This window comes from Heterocephalus glaber, unplaced genomic scaffold (assembly GCF_053883595.1).
Source record: "Heterocephalus glaber isolate CG9 unplaced genomic scaffold, H.glaber_assembly_v1.0 deba00001795, whole genome shotgun sequence".
Taxonomy (NCBI): Eukaryota; Metazoa; Chordata; class Mammalia; order Rodentia; family Bathyergidae; genus Heterocephalus; species Heterocephalus glaber.
This window is the reverse complement of record NW_028258476.1, coordinates 3,981,881-4,002,888: the sequence shown is the minus strand read 5'-3', so window position 1 is coordinate 4,002,888 and position 21,008 is coordinate 3,981,881. Positions and strand designations below refer to the sequence as shown.

General features: G+C 39.7%; 1 protein-coding gene across 1 annotated transcript; it reads right to left on the bottom strand.

Annotated features, from left to right (window-relative positions):
- Window positions 1-241: 241 nt before the first annotated feature.
- Window positions 242-9,187, bottom strand: LOC101699480 (uncharacterized). Its single transcript, XM_021265985.2, has 3 exons — window positions 9,143-9,187; window positions 7,968-8,127; window positions 242-6,363 (listed from the first exon to the last, which is right to left on the bottom strand). The coding sequence occupies exon 3, from the start codon at window positions 3,477-3,479 to the stop codon at window positions 2,175-2,177; it is 1,305 nt and encodes a 434-aa protein (XP_021121644.2). The 5' UTR covers window positions 3,480-6,363; window positions 7,968-8,127; window positions 9,143-9,187; the 3' UTR covers window positions 242-2,174.
- Window positions 9,188-21,008: the final 11,821 nt, after the last annotated feature.

Genomic DNA, 21,008 nt, shown 5'->3' with positions numbered 1-21,008 from the left:
CCTATTTGTTTTTTGGTTTTTGGTGCCTGTGTCAGATCTAAAAGATCATGGGCAAGAGCAATGTCATTAAATTTTGCCCATTTTCAAATTAAATTGTCTTATTAAATAAAGTTTAAAAACTCTGTACAATCTGGGTTGTTTGTGAAGAATAGGACCTTGGGAAATAGCTATTTGTATTGAATTCTAGTTTGACCACCTGTGTAAGAGAAATGAAATGAAGCAGAAAGGAGACAAAACACAGTATGTTTGATCACCATTTACTTATTGCCAATTTTAGTGCAATGCAATTATTTGAATCCAAACACTTGAAACAAATTCATTACAGTCAAATCAAGGAACTATAGTCTTTCTTTCCATCTGGGTATGGATATTCCCCTATGTGGAAAGACCAGTAAACCACAGGAGTTATTGCATTTCTATGCTAAGCACCTTGAAGTTTTCTAATCTGGAGCCAGCTTCTTAGAAATAGGAGCTTTTTCTTGTTGAATCAGGTTAAAGCCCACATTTGGATCCTTTGATCCTGAACTGATCCAACCCCACTCTTTAAGAAATTTATGCTCTTTCTTGGTCAAGGAGAAGCATATGAAGCAACTCTTCATAAGTTAGCTACCTAACGGATGATGTGGTCAAGAATCGGGGCTTAGTGGATTTTATAAGCAACCTGTGCTGCATCTTTTCTTTTAGGGCTTTTCCTTTTTGCTACTATTCTATATAGGATACACCAAAAATTTGAGTACATGTAGGTGTTAGAGAAAGCTTTAGCTTTAGTACTGGTAATACATTTAGAATGATTTATTTTATTTATTTATTTATTTATTTATTTATTTATTTATTTATTTATTGGTACCAGGGATCGAACTCGGATCCTTCCGCTTGCAAGGCAGGTGGCAGAACCACTGAGCTAAATCCCCGGCCCCTTGATTTATTATTTTTTAAAACCACACACAGCTTTGACATTATCTCTGATTAAATGATGAGCTGTCAAAAAGATACCTTAGCTAAAATCCAAGCTCTTTGAATTATTTTTCCAAATCTAACCCCATACTAGTCATTTATTTAACTCAGTATTTCCTAAGAAAGTAGCCCAAACACCCTACATTTTTGGGAAGGGACCCAGTAATAAATAGTAGAATACAGTTACAGGTTTAAAAGAAAAGGATAGAAACAGATATATTCACTTTAAGAAAGTTTTTATGACAACTTGCTTCTCTGTAAGAGTTTCTAATTTTAAAAATTGCTATTTGAGTTAATTTCACTTGTATTTACTATTCAGCCCTAGATTTAGCACCTCTGCTGTTGAACATATTGATAGAGTGGAGTGCTACTATTGAAACTATAGGATCTGGAGCCTATACTTCCACCTCTTCCTTTCTGGTCAGAATAGCCACTTTGTCTGTGATCTTCATTACAAAATGACAATTTATTGATAGTATTGGATCTAGACTGTCCACAAGAGGGTGTAAATTGTTCAGAGGCACAGCCTGAGGAGCTTTCTACTTGTCTATAACCACTTCTCCATTGCCCTTCATTACAATTTGAATGGCTATAGCTAGATTCCCACTGGTTTCCACATCTCCCTTGCTCAAAACTAGAACACTGACTAGGTCCAGAGCCACATGATCCAGAACTAGATGGGTAACATGAGCCAGACCCATATTGTTGAGAGTTAGAACAATAACCAGACCCAGAACAATATTGTCCAGAGGTAGATGAAGGACATGAACAAGACTCAGAGTGTTCAGGCATACCTGAGGGATACTCGTGTTGGCTATGGCTAGAACAATGACTTGAAGCAGATCCATACTGGCCATCATTAGAAGACTGACTTGTACCACATCCATGTTGACCATAGCTGGAAGACTGGCCTGAGCTGGATCCATGTTGACCAGAACATGATGACTGTCCTGATGTTGAGCTATGTTGTCCATAGCCAGAATATTGACCTAAGCCAGAACCACACTGACTATAGCCAGATGACCTTCCTGGAACAGACTCATGTTGACTAAACCCAGAAGTTTCTCTTGAACAAGACCCATGTTGACTTTGGCTAGAAGACTGATTCAATTCAGATCCATGCTGACCATTGCTGGAAGACTGGCCCGAGCTGGATCCATGCTGACCCCAGCATGACTGTCTTGATGAAGAACTATGTTGTCCATAACTAGAGGACTGACCTAAGCCAGACCCATGTTGACCAAAGCCAGAAGACTGACCTGAGCCAAACTCATGTTGCCCAAAGGCAGAAGACTGATTTGATCCAGACCTCTGTTGGCTGCATCTTGAAGACTGACTGGATGTAGACCCATGTCTGCTATGGCTAGGAGACTGACCTGAGCCAGACTTATATCCACTATAGCTAGAAGATTGACCTGAACCAGACCCATGGTGACCACAGCTGGAAGACTGACCTGATCCTGAACCATGTTGACCAAAGCCAGAAGACTCTCCTGAGCCAGATGCATGTTGGCTAAAGCTGGAAGACTGACCTGAGCCAGACTCTTGTTGCCCAAAGGCAGAAGACTGATTTGATCCAGACCCATGTCGGCTGCATCTTGAAGACTGACTGGATGTAGACCCATGTCTGCTATGGCTAGGAGACTGACCCGAGCCAGACTTATATCTACTGTAGCTAGAAGATTGACCTGAACCAGACCCATGGTGACCACAGCTGGAAGACTGACCTGATCCTGAACCATGTTGACCAAAGCCAGAAGACTCTCCTGAGCCAGATGCATGTTGGCCAAAGCTGGAAGACTGACCTGAGCCAGACCCATGTTGACCATAGCTAGAAGACTGCCCTGAACCAGACCCATGGTGACCATAGCTGGAAGACTGACCTGATCCTGATCCATGCTGACCAAAGCCAGAAGACTCTCCTGAGCCAGATGTGTGTTGGCCAAAGCCGGAAGACTGACCTGAGCTAGACCCATGTTGACCATAGCTAGAAGACTGCCCTGAGCCAGACCTATGGTGACCATAGCTGGAAGACTGACCTGATCCTGATCCATGCTGACCAAAGCCAGAAGACTGTCCTGAGCCAGATGCATGCTGGCCAAAGCCGGAAGACTGACCTGAGCTAGACCCATGTTGACCATAGCTAGAAGACTGCCCTGAGCCAGACCTATGGTGACCATAGCTGGAAGACTGACCTGAACCTGATCCATGCTGACCAAATCCAGGAGACTCTCCTGAGCCAGATGCATGTTGGCCAAAGCCGGAAGACTGACCTGAGCCAGATCCATGTTGACCAAAGCTAGAAGACTGACCTGAGCTAGACCTATGTTGACCAAAACCAGAATACTGCCTTTGACCAGACCCATATCTCCTGTGCCTGGAAGATGATCTAGACCTATGTTGGCTATAGCTAGAAGACTGATTTGATTCAGACCCATGCTGACCATAGCTGGAAGACTGACCTGTGCTGGATCCATGCTGACCACACCATGATGATTGTCCTGATGAAGAACCATGTTGTCCATAACTAGAGGATTGACCTAAGCCAGATCCATGCTGACTAAAGCCAGAAGACTGACCTGAGCCAGACTCATGTTGCCCAAAGGCAGAAGACTGGTTTGATCCAGACCCCTGTTGGCTGCACCTTGAAGACTGACTGGATGTAGACCCATGTCGGCTATGGCTAGGAGATTGACCTGAGCCAGACCTATGTCCACCATAGCTAGAAGACTGACCTGAACAAGACCCATGTTGACTAAAGCCAGAAGACTCTCCTGAGCCAGACCCATGTTGACCAAAGCCAGAAGACTGACCTGAGGCAGACTCATGTTGCCCAAAGGCAGAAGATTGATTTGGTCCAGACCCCTGTTGGCTGAACCTTGAAGATTGACTGGATGTAGATCCACGTCGGCTATGGCTAAAAGACTTACCTGAGCCAGACCTATATCCACCATAGCTAGAAGACTGACCTGAACCAGACCCATGGTGACCATAGCTGGAAGACTGACCTGAACCTGATCCATGCTGACCAAAGTGAGAAGACTGTCCCGAGCCAGACCCATGGTGGCCAAAGCTGGAAGACTGACCTGAGCCAGATTCATGTTGCTCAAAGGTGGAAGACTGATTTGATCCAGACCCCTGTTGGCTATACCTTGAAGACTGACTGGATCCAGACCCATGTTGGCTACAGCTAGAAGACTGACCTGAGCCAGACCTGTATCCACTGTAGCTAGAAGACTGACCTGAGCTGGATCCATGTTGACCACAGCTTGATGACTGTCCTGATGAGGAACCATGTTGTCCATAACTAGAGGATTGACCTAAGCCAGATCCATGCTGACCAAAGCCAGAGGACTGTCCTGAAGAAGACCCATATTGGTTGTAGTTAGAAGACTGATTTGAACCAGATCCATGCTGACCATAGCTGGAAGACTGACCTGAGGTGAACCTCTGTTGGCTACAGCTTGATGACTCTCCTGATGATGAAATGTGTTGCCTGTTGCTACAGGATTGACCTAGGCCAGATCCATGCTGACTAAAGCCAGAGGACTGTCCTGAGCTGTAGCCATGTTGCCCAAACCTAGATGACTTTCCTGAACCAGATCCATATTGACCCAAACCAGAAGACTGACTTGACCTAGACCCATGTTGGCTGTACCTTGAGGACTGACTGGATCCAAATCCATGCTGACTGTGGCTAGAAGACTGACCTGAGCCAGACCTGTATCTACCACTGCTGGAAGATTGCTGTGAACTAGACCTATATTTCCTGTGCCTAGAAGATTGGCTTGATCTGGATCTGTGTTGGCCATATTCACCACTGCTAGGAGATGAACTTGAACCAGACCTATATTGCCTGTGGCTAGAAGACTGACTTGATCCAGACACATTCTGTCCACCGCTGGAAGACTGACTTGAGTTGGATCCATGTTGGCCACAGCTTGATGACTGTCCTGATGAAGAACAATGATATCCATAACTAGAGGACTGACCTAAACCAGATCCATGCTGACTAAAGCCAGAAGACTGACCTGATCCAGACCCATGTTGACCAAAACCAGAAGATCCTCCTGAGCCAGACTCTTGTTGACCAAAACCAGATGACTCTCTTGAACCTGATTGATGTTGCCTGTGGCTAGAATATTGGCCTGATCCAGATCCATATTGACCATATCTTGAAGACTGCTCTGAGCCTGAACTCTGTTGGCCATAGCTAGATGACTGATCTAAACCAGAACTGTGTTGACTATGGCTAGAAGATTGACCTGATCTCGATCCATGTTGACCTAAGCTTGAGGATTGACCAGTTGAAGAGCTGTGCTGTCCATAATTTGATGACTGACCTGACCCTGACCCATATTGTTCATAACTCCCTGAGGTGGACTCATGGTATTTCTGACTAGGAGGTTGGCTACAGCCAGATCCATATTTTCCATAATTAGAGGATTGACCTGATCCAGAGCTATGTGTTTGATTTTCACAACTCCCTGAATGACCACCTGAGTTGGATTCATGGTATTTTTGCCTAGAAGAATGATTGGACCCAGAACCATATTGCCCATAGCCAGAAGACTCTCCAGATCTAGTCTCTTGGTGACCCTGGCTGGAAGCTTGTCCTGAGCCAGACCCATGGTGACCAAAGGCAGAGGACTGACCTGCTCCAGATCCATGATTTTGTCTTCCATAGTTTCCTAGCTGGTGACTAGAGCTGCTGCTAAGTTTTCTCTGAGTAGAGGACTGATAGGAGCTTGATTGATTTTTGTCATTACTTGTGAACTTGCCTGATTCAGACCTATACTTTTCATAACTTGAGGACTGTCTTGGTTCAGAACCATATTTTTGTTGTTGACTAGTAAGGTCACTTGAACTTGACTGGTAGTCTTGTTTTTCGCAGCTCCCTGAGCTGAATCCATGATGCTGTTGGTTAGGGGACTGGCCTCCTTTTTTCTTATATTGTTGATGAGAGCCATGCTTGTTTTTTTCACTATTCTTGAAGTGGCTTGAACTTGACTCTGTCCTTTCCTCAGAGCTTTCCCTGTGCTCAGAACTAGACAAGTCTCCTTGATGCCTCAGTTTTCTGGAGGTTGACCTAGGCTTATGCTCAGTGCTTCCTCTGGAGCCCCTGGAATAGGAACCATTCTCTCCTGCACTTGAACTTGAATAAGTGGAAGAGGATTTTTGCCCTTTTCCTTCCTCTTCTTCTGTTTCACTCTGTTCCTCTTGGTGCTGGTGACTGTGATCTTTCTGCTTTGACCCTGAAGCTTGGCAGTAGTCTTTGCCAATGATTTTATTACAAGCCTGAAATAGCTTGAAGATCATCAGAAGATACTCAATAAAATCCACTTGTTTATTATGGTCTCGATCCAGATTTTGCATGATGATATCTACAGTATCTGGATCATCTGGATTCTGTGTAGGAATAAGATACAAAGGAAGCTCTGTCAGTATGGATTATACACCCAACTAACCAGCTGGAGGAAGGCTGTACAAATGTGATGCTTGGCATATTTAGGTGGAGCTAAATCACATAGTACTTTGGCCTGGATTGCCCTATTTTCAGCAGAAAGAGAGAAAGGAGTATGCAATGAATAATGCAGTGCAAAATAGCTAGAAGAGCATACAACTAGAAGGTGGAAGGGAGCAGAGGACCAATTTTTTTGGTAAAGAATGGTCAAATAGAAATAATTAGTTAATTTATGAATAATAATAATTTTTAGATAACTGAATTAATTATATACATCTTTATTTGTCCAATTAAATTAATTATTTAACTCTTTCAACACTTATTATTACCTGTTATCTGCCTGGCATTGTGTTATATGAGGGAATAAACCAGTAAACATGACTGGTTCTGACAAAATGCAGCTTGAAGTTTAATGCAGCAGATACACAAACTTACAATTACAATTTATTGTGGTAAGGTTTCTCTGAGGGCATTGGAAGGGAACTATTCAAGGTCTAAGAAAGGTTAATGAGAGGATGTAATGCCTTTTGAATGATGGGTTAGACTTAGCCAAATGAAGAGGCAGAAAGGAAAGGAGAGGGGGCAAAAGACTGTCCCAGGCAGAAGAGGTGATATGAACATAGGGCTAGAGGTCAGAGAAGGCATGGCTCATTCAACTGAAAGAATTGCTGGGTTTAGGGTCTGAAGATACAAAAAAAAGTGAATGGAGAGATAAGTAGGGATTAGGTAGAAATTTCTAAGTCATGTTAAGGAACTTTGGATTTTGTATTAAGAGCAGATACAAGTTGTTGAAGGGTTTTGAGCATCTAATGGTGAGATTGGAAGTACGAGGTGGATGAACAATAGTGGTACAGAGACGGGGGTTGTTGATGAACTAGATGGAGGTAGGAAAGTGGTGGTGCCAGCTGAGAGCGAGGACGTCAAGAATGGCACCAGATTTCTACCTTGAGCAGAAAGGGGAAGGAAAGTTTAGAGGAGAAGATAATGAGATTCATATCTGACCAACTTAATTTAAGACATCCATAGGAATCTAAGTAATATTCAGTAGGCAGTTGAATTTAAGGAATTGAAGCAGGAGAGCTAGATTTAAGCACTCAAATACCTATTTTTAGAGCTGACAATTTTAGAGTAGTGGTTGCTCTTGTGATTCAAGTGTAAATGGCAATTTCTAAAACTCAGATGCCTTCTAGTACCAGAATCTCAGAAATGGGCAGTGTCTGGACATTCTGGAATGAAGAAAGAGGAAGATGAGGACGAAGATGCATTTCACATACTTTGTAACTTTTTTTGAGGATGGTCACAATTGCTCCCATAGATATGACATTTTAAAAACCTATAGATTTTGTCTGATGTTTGGTAGGATCATTTACTTGGTCATATTATATACACCATTGTGGATTAACTTTTGATGGTATCTCAAGCTGACCAAATTCCAATTCTGTATTGCCAAGTAGGGAGAGTCCTCTGAGATGACTGGCATATATGATAAAAGGTTAGGAAAGAGCAAAGGAGAGAATTACAAATTTCAGTCCTAACGTGGAGTTATTACCTTTAGAATTTGGCGAAACTCATTTTCCAAAAGTTCTTTCAGCTCTTCCTTGTTCAACATGTCACACTCCCCATGCTGGGTAGCATATTGGTAGAAAACATCGACGACAGTGACAATGCCTTGTAGGAGTTTAGGCATCTTTTTGCAAATTTAAGTTAACCTAAAAAGGGTGTGGGGAGAGATATACCTCTTATTTCTTATTATTCCTTTTTCTTTTTCTTTCTTTCTTTCTTTTTTTTTGTAGACAGAGTCTTGCTATGTAGTTCAGGCCGGCCTTGAACTCACTGTGTAGCCCAATCTGGTCTCAAACTCAGGGTGATCCTCCTGCCTCAACCTTCTGAGTGCTAGGATTACAGCCATAAGCTACCATGTGTGATTATTCCTTTTTTCTTGCTTTAACACATAAATAGATCTAATCATTTGTAAGAATTTTCAACCAGGAATAATTTTATTCTGTTTTAATTAAGTACTCCAGTATTGAATGACTTGTTGAAGCCATTTAGCAAGAGAATGATGAAATTAGGAACAGGATCTATATTTTGTATTTCCATTACTAAATGAATGTAGGAGTGACAGTTTTCTGTTTTGGGCTCCCTACCTCTACCACAGGCATGAACTTTGTTCAGGAACTATAGAAATCCTGAGTCTGCCAGTTGATTCACTTCCTGTTTCTTTCTAGGTTCCAACCATCACACTCCAGGGGAGAGGTTTCTGATCTACATAACATCCCAGATTCCAGCTAAAGAGCACCAGTGGCTAAATTGGATTTTCAAGACTTGTTGAATAGCGAAGGTAGACAAAGTGGGCAAAACCAGCCACAGGCTTAGGAGACATGAAACCAGGGGGAAGCTGCTATCAGATTTTGCTTCTCCGCACAGGGATCGACCCTCAGGCTTTACTGGTCATACAGCATGAAGAAAAGGCTCAGCAGTAAAACAGGGACCTTGTCTAGTGGATAGCAAAGACCCAAAAGAAAGGATATCCTACATATAATTGGTCATTGCTTCATTTTCTTTTTCAATAGTTAAAACATATACCAAAGTTATCTAAAGCATACACACACACACACACACACACACACACACACTCATTCCAGTGATTTAGAGCACATCCTAGACATTCATAATTTTATACCCTGAAGAATCCATGAGCAGTACTGAACCCCGCTTACTTACCTAGTTCACCAGAGGAACAGTAGGATGGAGACTGGAGCAGCTTGCAGGGTGCTGCTATTGGGGATAATGGCCTTTTTATACAAGGGATAATGGTCCATATGAGGGAGGAGCTGCACTCTGTGAGATGTCCTAATACACTCCTAAACAAGTCCAGCTCCTTCTCCATCTCCACCTTCTTGGTGTTTACCTTCTTCCTTACATGCTCACCTGAGACTGCAAAAGTAGTTCTCGGATCTGGGCTAGTATCAGCCCCACCCGCCAGTCGCAGGACACTGAAAGAAGGCCTCTTCATGTATTCACCCAACTAAATGGCACAATGCATCGACAACAGACTGTGTGTACTTCGATAGAGGTTGAATAGAGTATGTGCAGGGACATCAGGGCCTTAATGTCAAAGAATCATAGAATTTAATGTTCAAAAGTAACCTTAAAGATCATCTATATAAGATTCTGTCCAAGATGTCATCTGTGATTTTATTATTACCTCTTGGAATGATTAATGGCTGCAGAGGCTGTCTTTTGAATCTGTTTAACTAATTCAATTTAGTAGCTTTCATTTCAACCACCATATAACCTGAGGAAGAAAAGTATGTTTTATAACATGGTATCTCTTGTTCCTCAAGATCTGGGATGTGGGTGTTCTCCAGTTCCATTTTTCTTTCTATATTTCCTTTTATGTTCCACTTATAATTACCTATTTCAACCTTCCTGAATTCACAGTGCTATTTCAAGTTTCTTTTTCTTGGTATATCTTTCTTCATTATCTGCCTGGTGACTCCTGTTAATTGTTCAGAATCCCCGTTAGCCTTCCTGTGCGAAATCTTTCTTGAATTACTCAAGAAAGAGTTATAATTGATTACTTAACTCATAATTTTATAGTTATATAACTCAGAATATTTTATTTTTCGTAATTGTCTTACTATGCAATAATGTTTAGTATAAAAATTAGAAAATACTGAAGTGAAAAGAAAATGAAAACTCCTGTAAACCCACTAGCCATAAATAACTACTATTAATTATTTGATTCAATATTAATCATTTGGTTAATTATTCTTATACACATTTGTCTATATGCTTGTATAATTTCTAGTCTATAAGGTCATTGAGACAGGGAATGGGCATCATTTATTCTCATGTCACTTAGAGACCCAATATATTACTGACACAGCAAGGTCTCCAATAAATGTCTGTCATTTTGAGTTGAATTCAAAGTGGAAAAGGGGTCCTAACTACAAATCTTTTTACATTGACCAACTTTCTCACAGTAGGATTAGGGTCTGCCTGCTCTTGTGCCATCTTCCCCTCACAAGGCATGATTTCACCCCAATATAATCTGAATCTTAGCATTGGGATTCAATGAGTGGCTCTCTGCTTACCCCTAAGGACATTGCTCACGTTCTCTCCATTGTGAAAATATGCCACAAATTTTACTGAAACTGAAGTTACATAGACTTACAACATGAGCAATATCGTAATTGGGATTTGAGAAGGAGCAGTAGCAACTATTGGCAAATGATAATTACATGATTCCAAATTCAGCCATCATTATCCTGTGTGTTTTCTTCTACAAACTACCCAGAAGGCTATGGAATCAATATCCAGTCTGTAGTTGTGCTCCCTTTGGGCCCTGGATTTGGGCCAGGTTGCCGTGCTTGTCAGAGTGATAACCTTTTTAAAGGTGTGACTGAGACTGTGGGAGTGAAGGGGAGGTGGAATTTGCTGAGAGAAGACTAATTTCCTGTGGGAGCCACTTGTCTCAGAGGGAGGAAAGGACTGTTTGTAGACTATCCCAGGTGAACATGTCCTTGAGACAAGGGTTCTCCTAAACATTTTCGGCAAACTTTTTCGGCAAACTTTTTCTGTGAAAGCCTAGATAATAAATATGACAAGATTTGTGGTCCAGCTGGTCTTTGTTGCAGCCACTCATCTCTGCTACTTTAGCCTGAAAATAATCATAAATGATAAGTGGACAACTGACCATGGCTGTTTTCAATAAAACTTATGAACACTGAACTCTGAATTTCATGTCACTTTTTTTTTTCAACCAGTTACACATATAGAAAATATTCTTGACTTCTGGGCTGTACAAAAATTGATGATGTGCTCCATATGGCCTGTGATTCATAGTTTGCTACTTCTGGCTCCTTCCTTTGCTTGGCAGGGAAAATTCTTTGGCAGAGGAAAATCTTACATGTAAGAGCAGGGCTGGGAAGTGTGTATGAGACATCAGAGGCACTAAGTCTTGTGAAGGGGAAGAGTGCACGTGTCTGTGAACTTCATTGTGTGTGGGGTGGAGGGGAAGTCAGAGTAGGGGACCTTAGGCTCATCAAAGGGTGGTAAATTTTGGTTTGATGTAGGGAAGAAAATTTCAGTTTCTACATCGACTACAAGTCCAGAGAACTCTATAATAATCTGATTTATTGTCAAGGATATTATGGGGACTTTCATGTGTCATGTAAATAGTATTTTACAATTTTTGGAAACACTTAATCCTTCCAGTGCCTTATTCTTTGAATATCCTCACCTACCAGGTTGGTGTCATGAAAACAAGAGGTATGTTGAATGTGAGTTTTAGCTTCTTCTCTCCCTACTGAGTATTACTAATTTAACAGTTGGACTAGATTATCACAAAAGTTCTTTCTAAAACTGAGGTTCATGATTTTACTGGTGTGTGGACTGAGCATGAAGATTCCCTTATTATAAGTTTGGTTAGTGATGTTTCCCTTTGGAGCTAATAGATTTTAGGATTCGAAATTTCTTACAGCATGCACCATGATCTGGATTTTTGAGTGTCTCTCTCAGTGTGTTTGTTGCTAGAAGAAAAAACATTGTGTTCTCCTTAATGCCAAGTGTAGTGCTCTGTGTGCTGATGCACATCATATCACTAATCCTGATCACAACTCCATGATGCAGGTATTGTTGCCACCATTTTGCAGATGAGAAAATTGAGGTTCAGGGAATATGTCTAACTTATTTCAAGTCATTTAGCTATTAAGTGGAGAAGACAAGATTCAAACTCAAAACTACTTCTTTCTAGGAATAGCTAAGGAGTAGGAAACTACTCATGTCTTGAAAAAGGCAGGCTGTGGAGCTATTTCTTGAGCAATGGAATGTCTCACCTAAGAAAATCATCCCACCCAAAAAAAGAAACTAGCAAGGATGAATTAAAATGTTCATGCCACCCTTGTACAACTGTCCTGCCTGTCTGGATGGCAATGATGTTCCTATAGCACCATCTGCTGGGTCTAGGGAAATACTACAGAAAGTGCCTTCCTTGCTCTTCATTTCCCCTCATCTCCTATGGTATTTGTCATAGTGCTTTGTAGCTTAGGCTCTATTAATGAAAAAACTATGTAAAAAACCCCCAGGGAGATATGCATACATGTGTACACACACATATAAACACATATGCAGAGAATATTGATGGTCATGATTAAAGTGTAGTGTACACTTCATATCCTCAGTGAGGCTAGGTATATGGTATAAGTTTAAATTTTAATAGGAATATATGAAAATCATGTCATTTGGGGATCAATGAGAATGTTAAATATGAAAGCTCAAGTTTTGAAGTTTCTGCCAAATTTTGTATTACACATGACTATTATGGAAGTGTATTAGATTTTATAGTATCATCAGATCACAGTTACTGTTGCAGGAGCCTGAATTTTGAATGGAGCTTCTTTTTCAATTTTTATTTTGTATTTGTACATGTTTGCAGTTCATAATGATTACATTCATCAGGGGGAGTAAATGTACATAACACATCTTAATTATTTTTATGTCCCCTTTCCCTCTCCACCCTTTCCAGTCCCCTATCTCTTGATTCTCTTCCCATTTGAAAAAGATCTATCTCTTTATTTCCTATTATTTATCTTTTTTCATTTAATTTATTTATACTTTGGGCTTGTCAAATAAGAGAAACCATGCAATATTTAAGTTTGTGTGTCTGATTTATTTCATTTAGCATTATGGTCTCAAGGTGGATAAATTTTCCCCAAAATGACTCAAACGTATCCTTCTTTATAACAGAGTAGCTCTCCGTTGTGTATAAATACCATGTTGTCCTTATCCATTCATCTGTTGATGGATGTAAGGTCGCTTCCAGATTTAGCTATTATGAGTTCTGCTGCTATAAATACAGGTATTCATACATAACTGTAATATGATGACTTTAACTCTTTGGGGAAGATGTCTAAAAGGGGAATAGTTGGGTCAAACGGAATGTCTATTTTTAGTTTTTTGAGGAATCTCCACAGTGATTTCCACAGTGGTTATACTATTTTACATTCCCATCAACAATGTGGAAGGGTTCACTTTTCCCTGCAGCCTCACTAGCATTTGTTTCTTCATGATAGTGATTCTAAATTTGCATTTCTCTAATGACCAGATACGTTGAACATTTTTCATGTATTTATTGGCCATTTGTACTTCTTTTTTTTTGAGTATTGTGCACTTTATTTAACAAATTTGGGCCACAAAAACTTAAATCTCTTCCATACACTGTATTCATGTATCTCGGTCTGAAGTAAATGCTTGCTGGGAAGCTTGTTTTCATAATTTCCTTTTCTTTGGGGGGGGGTACCAGGGATCGAACTCAGGACCTTGTGCTTGTGAGGCAGGTGTCGACTCGTAATCTCTTTTTAAAGTTCTCAATTATCTTCTTCAAAAGAACAAATATCAGCTTAGGTGTGAACCAGTTAGAACTTTCTAATACTGCTAATGTGAATGTAGAATTATAAAACCATTTTGGAAAACAATATAGAAATTTCTTGTATTACCTTTAAGAACCAACAGTTCTGTTCTTAAGTTTTTACTCAAGAGGAATGAAAACACATGTTCACAATAGACTTGTACATGCAAGTTGACTATCCCTTATCTGAAATTCTTGGGACCAGACGTGTTTCAGATTTTGGTTTGAAATGCACTTGATCTGCAAAGTGGATAGCTACTCCTGCTTTCTTTTGAGTTCCTGTCACATGGAGTATTATTTTCCACTCTTTAACTTTCAGTCTATGAGTTTCTTTTTGTATTAAGTGTGTTTTTTGTATGCAGTATATTGTTGGATCTTGCTTCTTGACCCATTCTGCCAGTCTATTTCTTTTAACTGGTGAATTGAGACCATTAACATTGATGGTTATAACTGATACGTATTGACTTCTCATTGTCACAACTTTTTCTTTTTGTTGGATTCTTCCTCTTTGCATTTAACTTCTTATCGTGACCAACAGATTCATTCTGCTGGGTTTCCTGAAGTTGTGATCCTCGTTGTCTTTTCCTAGGATATTGTCCAAAATTTTTTGGAGTGTTGGTTTGGTATTCATGAAGTTCCTAAGGTGCTCTTTGTCATGAAAGTATCTTATTTCTCCATCAATTTTGCAAGATAGTTCTGCAGGGTACATCAGTGTGGGTTGGAGGCTGTTTTCCTTTCAGGCTTGAAATACATCACTCCAAGCTCTTCTTGCCTTGTGGGTTTGTGTTGAGAAGTCTGCCATGATTCTGATGGGCTTTCCTTTGTATGTGATTTGTTTCTTTTCTCTCACTGCTTGTAGAATTTTGTTCTTCTGTTGGGTTTCTGGAATCTTAACAATTATATGCCTATGTGTAGATTTTTTTTGATCAAGCCTAGTTGGAGTCCTATATGCCTCACTTATCTGTATGTCTTGCTCTGTTTTTCTCATGTGGGCATTCACAGCTCTAAGCTTCCCTCTTAGGACTGCTTTCATTCTATCCCATTTGTTCTTGTATTTTCTATTGACATTATTGTCTCCTTGGTTTCTCCTTGATTTCTTCTGTAACCTATTGGTTATTCAAGAGTGTATTGTGTCATTTCTATGTGGTGATGTAATTTCTGTGGTTTCTTTTATCAGTGAATCCTAGCTTCATTGCAAGATTATCTGTTAATATGCATGGGATACTTTTTATTTTTTCCTATTTACTTAAGCATGCTTTATTTGCTCATATATAATCTATTTTGGAGAATGTTCTGTGTCCTGCTTTGAAGAATGTGTATTCTGTTGTTGCTGGGTGGAATACTGATGATGTCTGTTGAGTCCATTTGTTTGAAAGTGTGATTCAACTTTGATATTTCTTTGTTGACTTTTTTGTCTAGTTATTTGTGACAGTGGAGTGTTAAGATTCCCCAATTGTGATGTTTATCTGATTGTTTATGTCAATTATTATTGTTTTTAAGGAAGGTGGGTGCAGCACTAATGTTTGGTGCATATATATTTACAATTGTTATTACATTCTGTTGAATCGTTCCCTTAATGAATGTGTAGTGACCTTCTCTGACTCTTCTGATCAGAGTGGCTTTTAAGTCCACTTTGTCTGAAAATAAGATAGCTACTTCTGTTTGTCTTCAGGCTTTCATTGTGTGGAATATTGTTTTGCATCCTTTGATTTTTAGCCTATGAATTTGTTTCTGAATAAAATGTGTTTCTTGTATACAGCATACTGTTGGGTTTTGTTTTTGATCCAGTCTGCCAATCTGTGTTTTGACTGGGGAGTTGAGACCATTCATACTGAAAGTTATTACTGGAAGGTGTTGACTTATTCCTGTCATTGCATGGACAGAGTGTCTGAAGCTCTAGTTTCAGGTAACCATTTATGTAAAAATTGCTAACAAAAACCTATGAATGAAAAATCCATTTTACCTCTTTTCTATTCAGATAAACTATGTTATAAATGATAGAAACTGATTAGAATGGCAAAGAACTGAGAATGGAGCTTTGGAGAACAAATCATTTAAGTTCAGACAATGCAAGAGGTTCCCTCAAAGAAAGCCTGAATGAGAGTATGAAAATAATATTATAAAGCATTAAAGGTAAATGAAAGATAGGGGAGTCAGAGATAGAAATCTTTCTGGGAGGATCCTTGCTTTTGTCCTGTTCTGCATCCTAAGTGTGCATGGGTAGACTTAGATTGTTAGTAGCTTTCTGGCCAATATGAAATCTTATATGTCTGGGCCTGCTTATTCACGAGCAATAGGTAAATTTATATTGTTTTCTTGAACTGGCCTCATTCATCCATGGGTTGCTTCTGACTTCTCTTCTGATGCTCTGATTGTACTTCACTATCACTGACTTGATCAGTAATGGGTCCCTGATGTTTTGTTGTTTATGAATTCAGTCTATATAGATGATTGCCTATGAGATTACCCAGATTGTCCACAAATAAACTCATGTCTTTCTCTTACGTTAGACCCAAGTTCTCTATGGTAGAAACAGTTTGCCTATAAGTAGGTGTCCACCTTTGATAGAATCCTGAACTGTCTTCTGAATTTCCCATGGCTGGACTCATCCCTTCCTATTATACTAGACCAGATTTCCTATGACTATATTCAGACTCATCATGGGAAGAAAAGACTGTTTTTCTGTCTTCTGATTATCCTTCACTATCACCGGACTGACTGTGACTGGATCCTCCTTGCCTACTCATACTAGACTCAGAACGTGTAAATGATTATGTGTGAATATATTCTGAATATCCATACCCATTCCTTATTTGTCTATGGCTAAATTGTGTGCTTTGGTGCTATAGCTCAGCTATCCAAGGGGAGGCCAAGATTGCCTTCCAATGTGTGTCTGTGGTAAGACTCTGAATGTCTTGCCTTGTCTTCTGACTGTGTCTCAAGTATCTATACCCAGATTGAACGTAAAATGATGCTGACTTTCTATGTTCATCTCATGTCTGTGTGTCACTATCACTAGTATAATTGGATCCTCAGTGTCTATGTGTGCTTGATCCAGACTTTGTAAATGCAGATTGTCTGAAAGTAGATATGGGCTATCTAAAAGTATCACCTTGTTGTTCGTAGTGAAATGCATATCTTCCTGTTATACTGAGCCCAGATTCTCCTTGGGTGGTTCCAGAATTTCCATGAATTATTTGTTATTTGGCCATGTTGACATGCTGAATGTCTAGAAATGTCTTCTAACTCTCCATGGCTAGTGTCCTGTCTTCCTCTTGTGGTGAATCATGATTGCTTTTGATTGTATTCTGATTGACCATGGGTGAATGCTGATAGTCTATCTCGGCCCACTGATTGTCCTTCACTGTTACTGTATTAAGTATAACATGGTTGCCTGTTTTCTGCTTATACTGGTAATAGACTATGTGGATATAGACTATGAGTATCCACTACTGTCTTTTGACTATGGCTTGTCCTTCTAGGTATAGATTTTTCATAGATTAATGCTCATTCTCCATATGAGTCTCCTGATTGTCCTTCCCCAGCCTATTAACTGGATTTTTATTTGTACTGTACTGGTTCCAACTATTGGTGATGACTGTCCTAGAATACTCCAAGCATCTGTAGTTATCTTTTAAGTGTTCCTGGGTGGATACACGTGTTTCTGTTTTCTTTGACTCAACCTCTCCATGACTAGATCCAAACTGTCCATGAGTTTGTATCTTGCCATTATTAAGACACTCATTGTCCAGAGCTGTCTTCTGTCTATTTATGGCTGGCTATTTGTTTTTAGTGTTGAGTATAATCATCTTTGTATGGATTTAGATTGCCTATTAGTGGAGTATCTGGCTCTGAAAAGACCTAGTATCAGAATTTATAGAGCTATCTCTTTAAGTTTCTATAATTGGATCTTTATTTTTCTCTTATGCTAGAGTCCAACTGCTTTGTCCACACTCAGACGGCTGGTAGGTTGATTCTGACTCTCTGTCTGTGTTTTTATACTGTATTTCATCATCACTGTACTAATTATACTTGCATCCTTGACATTTGTTTATAGTAAATCTGGAATGTATTTATAATATTTGTTTGTAAGTCTACCCTGAAAATCCAATGCTTCCTTTTGATTGTCCATAATCGGATCCATTTCTTTCCCCTGTGTTAGATGCTGATTCTTCATTAGAATGTCTGGATTGCCTTTGAGTATATGCCAATCTTTGTGTTGTGTCTGGGTGGGGGTCTCTGAGAAGGGAGGACTGGGGGTCCCCTATAATGACGCTCTATCTCTCTTTGGGTTGTTGCCCTAACTCTAGTGAAGAATGGAGAAGTGGGGCTCTTAGCAGAAAATGGGAGAGTCAAGACTAGTATACTGTGATGCGAAAGTTTATCTAAAGTGTGGCAAATGAAGAGAAAGCAGAAGGAGAGCTCTCTTAGCAGCAGAGTGGTGCTTCAAGACAGGGGGCATCCTACTCAGAATGGCCTGTGAATTTGAGGTGTACTTCATTCTTGTAGAGGCAAACTGTTTTGTTGATTGGTGTGGGCCAGGCCAATCAAAGTCTTAGCCTTTGTTTCTGGCAAGGGGACAAGGTCAACATAAATTTGAGTAGAGTAACGTGATAAACATGTGATAATGTTACAATTATCAGCCACACATAACCATTATAATCGTCATCCACAGATAAGCATGTGATAATTTTGCAATGTTAGCCGTCCCCATTTTGCCCTGGGTTTTTTATGTCCCTCTATCTGGCTTTATACTTGATGAGCTCCTCACCTAACTTTTGACTGTCCATGGCTATGTAATCTTTGTTTTTTTAAAATTGTGCTGAATCCAGACTGCCCATGTTCATACATGGCATAACCATGGGAGAAGATGATTACCTATTCTAGTCTCCTGATGGCCCCTTATTAATGAACTGAATAAAATTAGATTTCTGTTGTCTGTTATAGTGGATCTAGCCTGCACAGGGGATAATGAGTGTCTGAGAAGACCACGAGTGTTCTGAGCTCTTTCCTGTTTGACTATGACTATGTACTTTAACCGGTTCAGTAAACTACGTATATACTGGTGATTCAAGACCTAATTGGTTTGAAATATAGACATGTTTATCTGCTTGCTTGTAGGACTGCTTCACTTGAGTCTTTTAGGTTGAAAATTGATTACCCATTTTTTTCCAATCTTATTCCTTCCCTCATTGAATGGTTTCACACTTCATCCATTTTCCCTATCTTTTATCCCCTTTCTTTTATTTCAGCTATCAGATTCAGTCACTGATCAAATTTAGTTGGCCTTATTGTTTAAATATTCCACTGCTACTGACTTGATTTGGATTCTGGTTTTATCTTTTCCTTGAACCATTCTTACTTATCGGCAGGGTTCTGTGTCTTTTATCTTCTCCATACCATCCCATACTGTTTAATCTAGACATTTGATTAACAGAGAATCCTTGTCTATAAGCTTGTCCACTAGATAAAATTCAAATTCAATCATTTGTAGTGAGAACTATAGAACAGTGTTTCTTATACTATCTGTGTTGAAAGATCAGGGTTTATATATCTAATCTATCAGGAACTGATACTTTCATAAAATTTTCAAAAATAATTAAATAGTTGTAATTTGTGTCAGTGCCAAATTGTAAACATTTCTAAATCCTTCTGCTCAGTTTTTGTCCTTATTTTGTTAAGTCCAGTAGTAAGGTGTGCATACCAGCAGTGCAATTTTCTGTGGCCCACTCTTGAAGAAACTCTGTCACATGACACTGCAGATGAATAGTTGAAGGCTGATTGTGAATAGTTAAGCTTGTGCTTGTCTCTCTTCCCACTCCACTGTTGTGTATTGCTTTCCCCACTGGATAAGGTTGCTGTGGGTTGATATGTGTTGAGAAAGTTTTTGTGAAAGAGATGGGTAGATACAATTTGTCCCTTATGATTGTCTCAATGAAGAAAACCTTAGAAATGTTATTTTGAATGAAAATTATTAATTTATGTGTGAGAGAGTTGGTCAACTGAATTTAGAACAAGGACAAAAATTTTATAAAAGAAGGGAAGAACACAAAGAAAAGTTGATGTCTCCAGTGAATCTTGTTTCACCTTTTTTGGGTAAACTGATTTTTGGCAGCTAATAAAAAGAATTATCCGGTCGTCCTTTCTTCAGTCAGCAGGGATGTGAAAGAAAACAATTTCAGTTGTTTATGGGTTCTTCAGAAAATGTGGGGAGCTTAGTTATTGCCAAGTACACATGTTTATCTCTGTCGTAATGTCAGTCAGTGTCCCTCAGTATCTGCACATTAATTACACTAGTTCTGGATTATTTTCTCTTTGTTATTTTTTTATTCCTTAGCCTGTAAAGTAGGGCTGACTTCTTTAGAGAGGGAGTACAGGAAGAAGAAAAATCTGGCTGTGAAACTAGGGACCCCATGGCTGTATCTGTAGCAGCTCTGAGGAGTCTGTAAATTTGAAACCTTATGAATTGTGCATTTTTTTTTTTTTTGCAGTACCAAGGATCGAACTCAGGACCTTGTGCTTGTGAGGCAGGCAGTGGCACCACTGAGCCAAATCCCTGGCCCTTGAAATATGCATCTTTGTAGAGATATCTTGGGATAGCACTTCTGCCAGAGAAGCAGGCCACTGGTAGGATGGAAGTGCCACCTGTAAGTGGCATGTGGAGAGCAAACACAGCCATCATACTTATAAAGCCAATTAGAAAAATGAGCTTATTTCTTTTCGTTCAGTCCATGTCTCCAGTGGGGGTTATTCACACATTGGCAATCAGTTTCACTTTAGCTTGATTTGTTCAAGTAAAAAATTCAAGAAAGAATTCAAGAAACTCAGGGTTTGGAGACTTGAAATCCCATTGCTGTTTTGGTATCAGTTATTTGTGTGATAGACTCATCTGCACAATGAGAACATGGCTTTTTTGGTCAAATATTATAGGAAGGAAAATTGGGATGATTCCCATAGGATGATATTCCTTCTGATGGTGGACCCATGTGACATTTGTACTGTCCTTTTTACCCCTCTCCTTATCCACTTGCCTAAATCATATGAAGCTACCTTAGGCTCCATCTGTCAGTGTCTTTGGCGGAGGACCTATGGTCAGTTATTTCTGTTTTCTGATGTTGGTTTGATGACTAATAGCCATTGGGTTAATGCTTTTGTACTGATGGTTGTGATATTTAC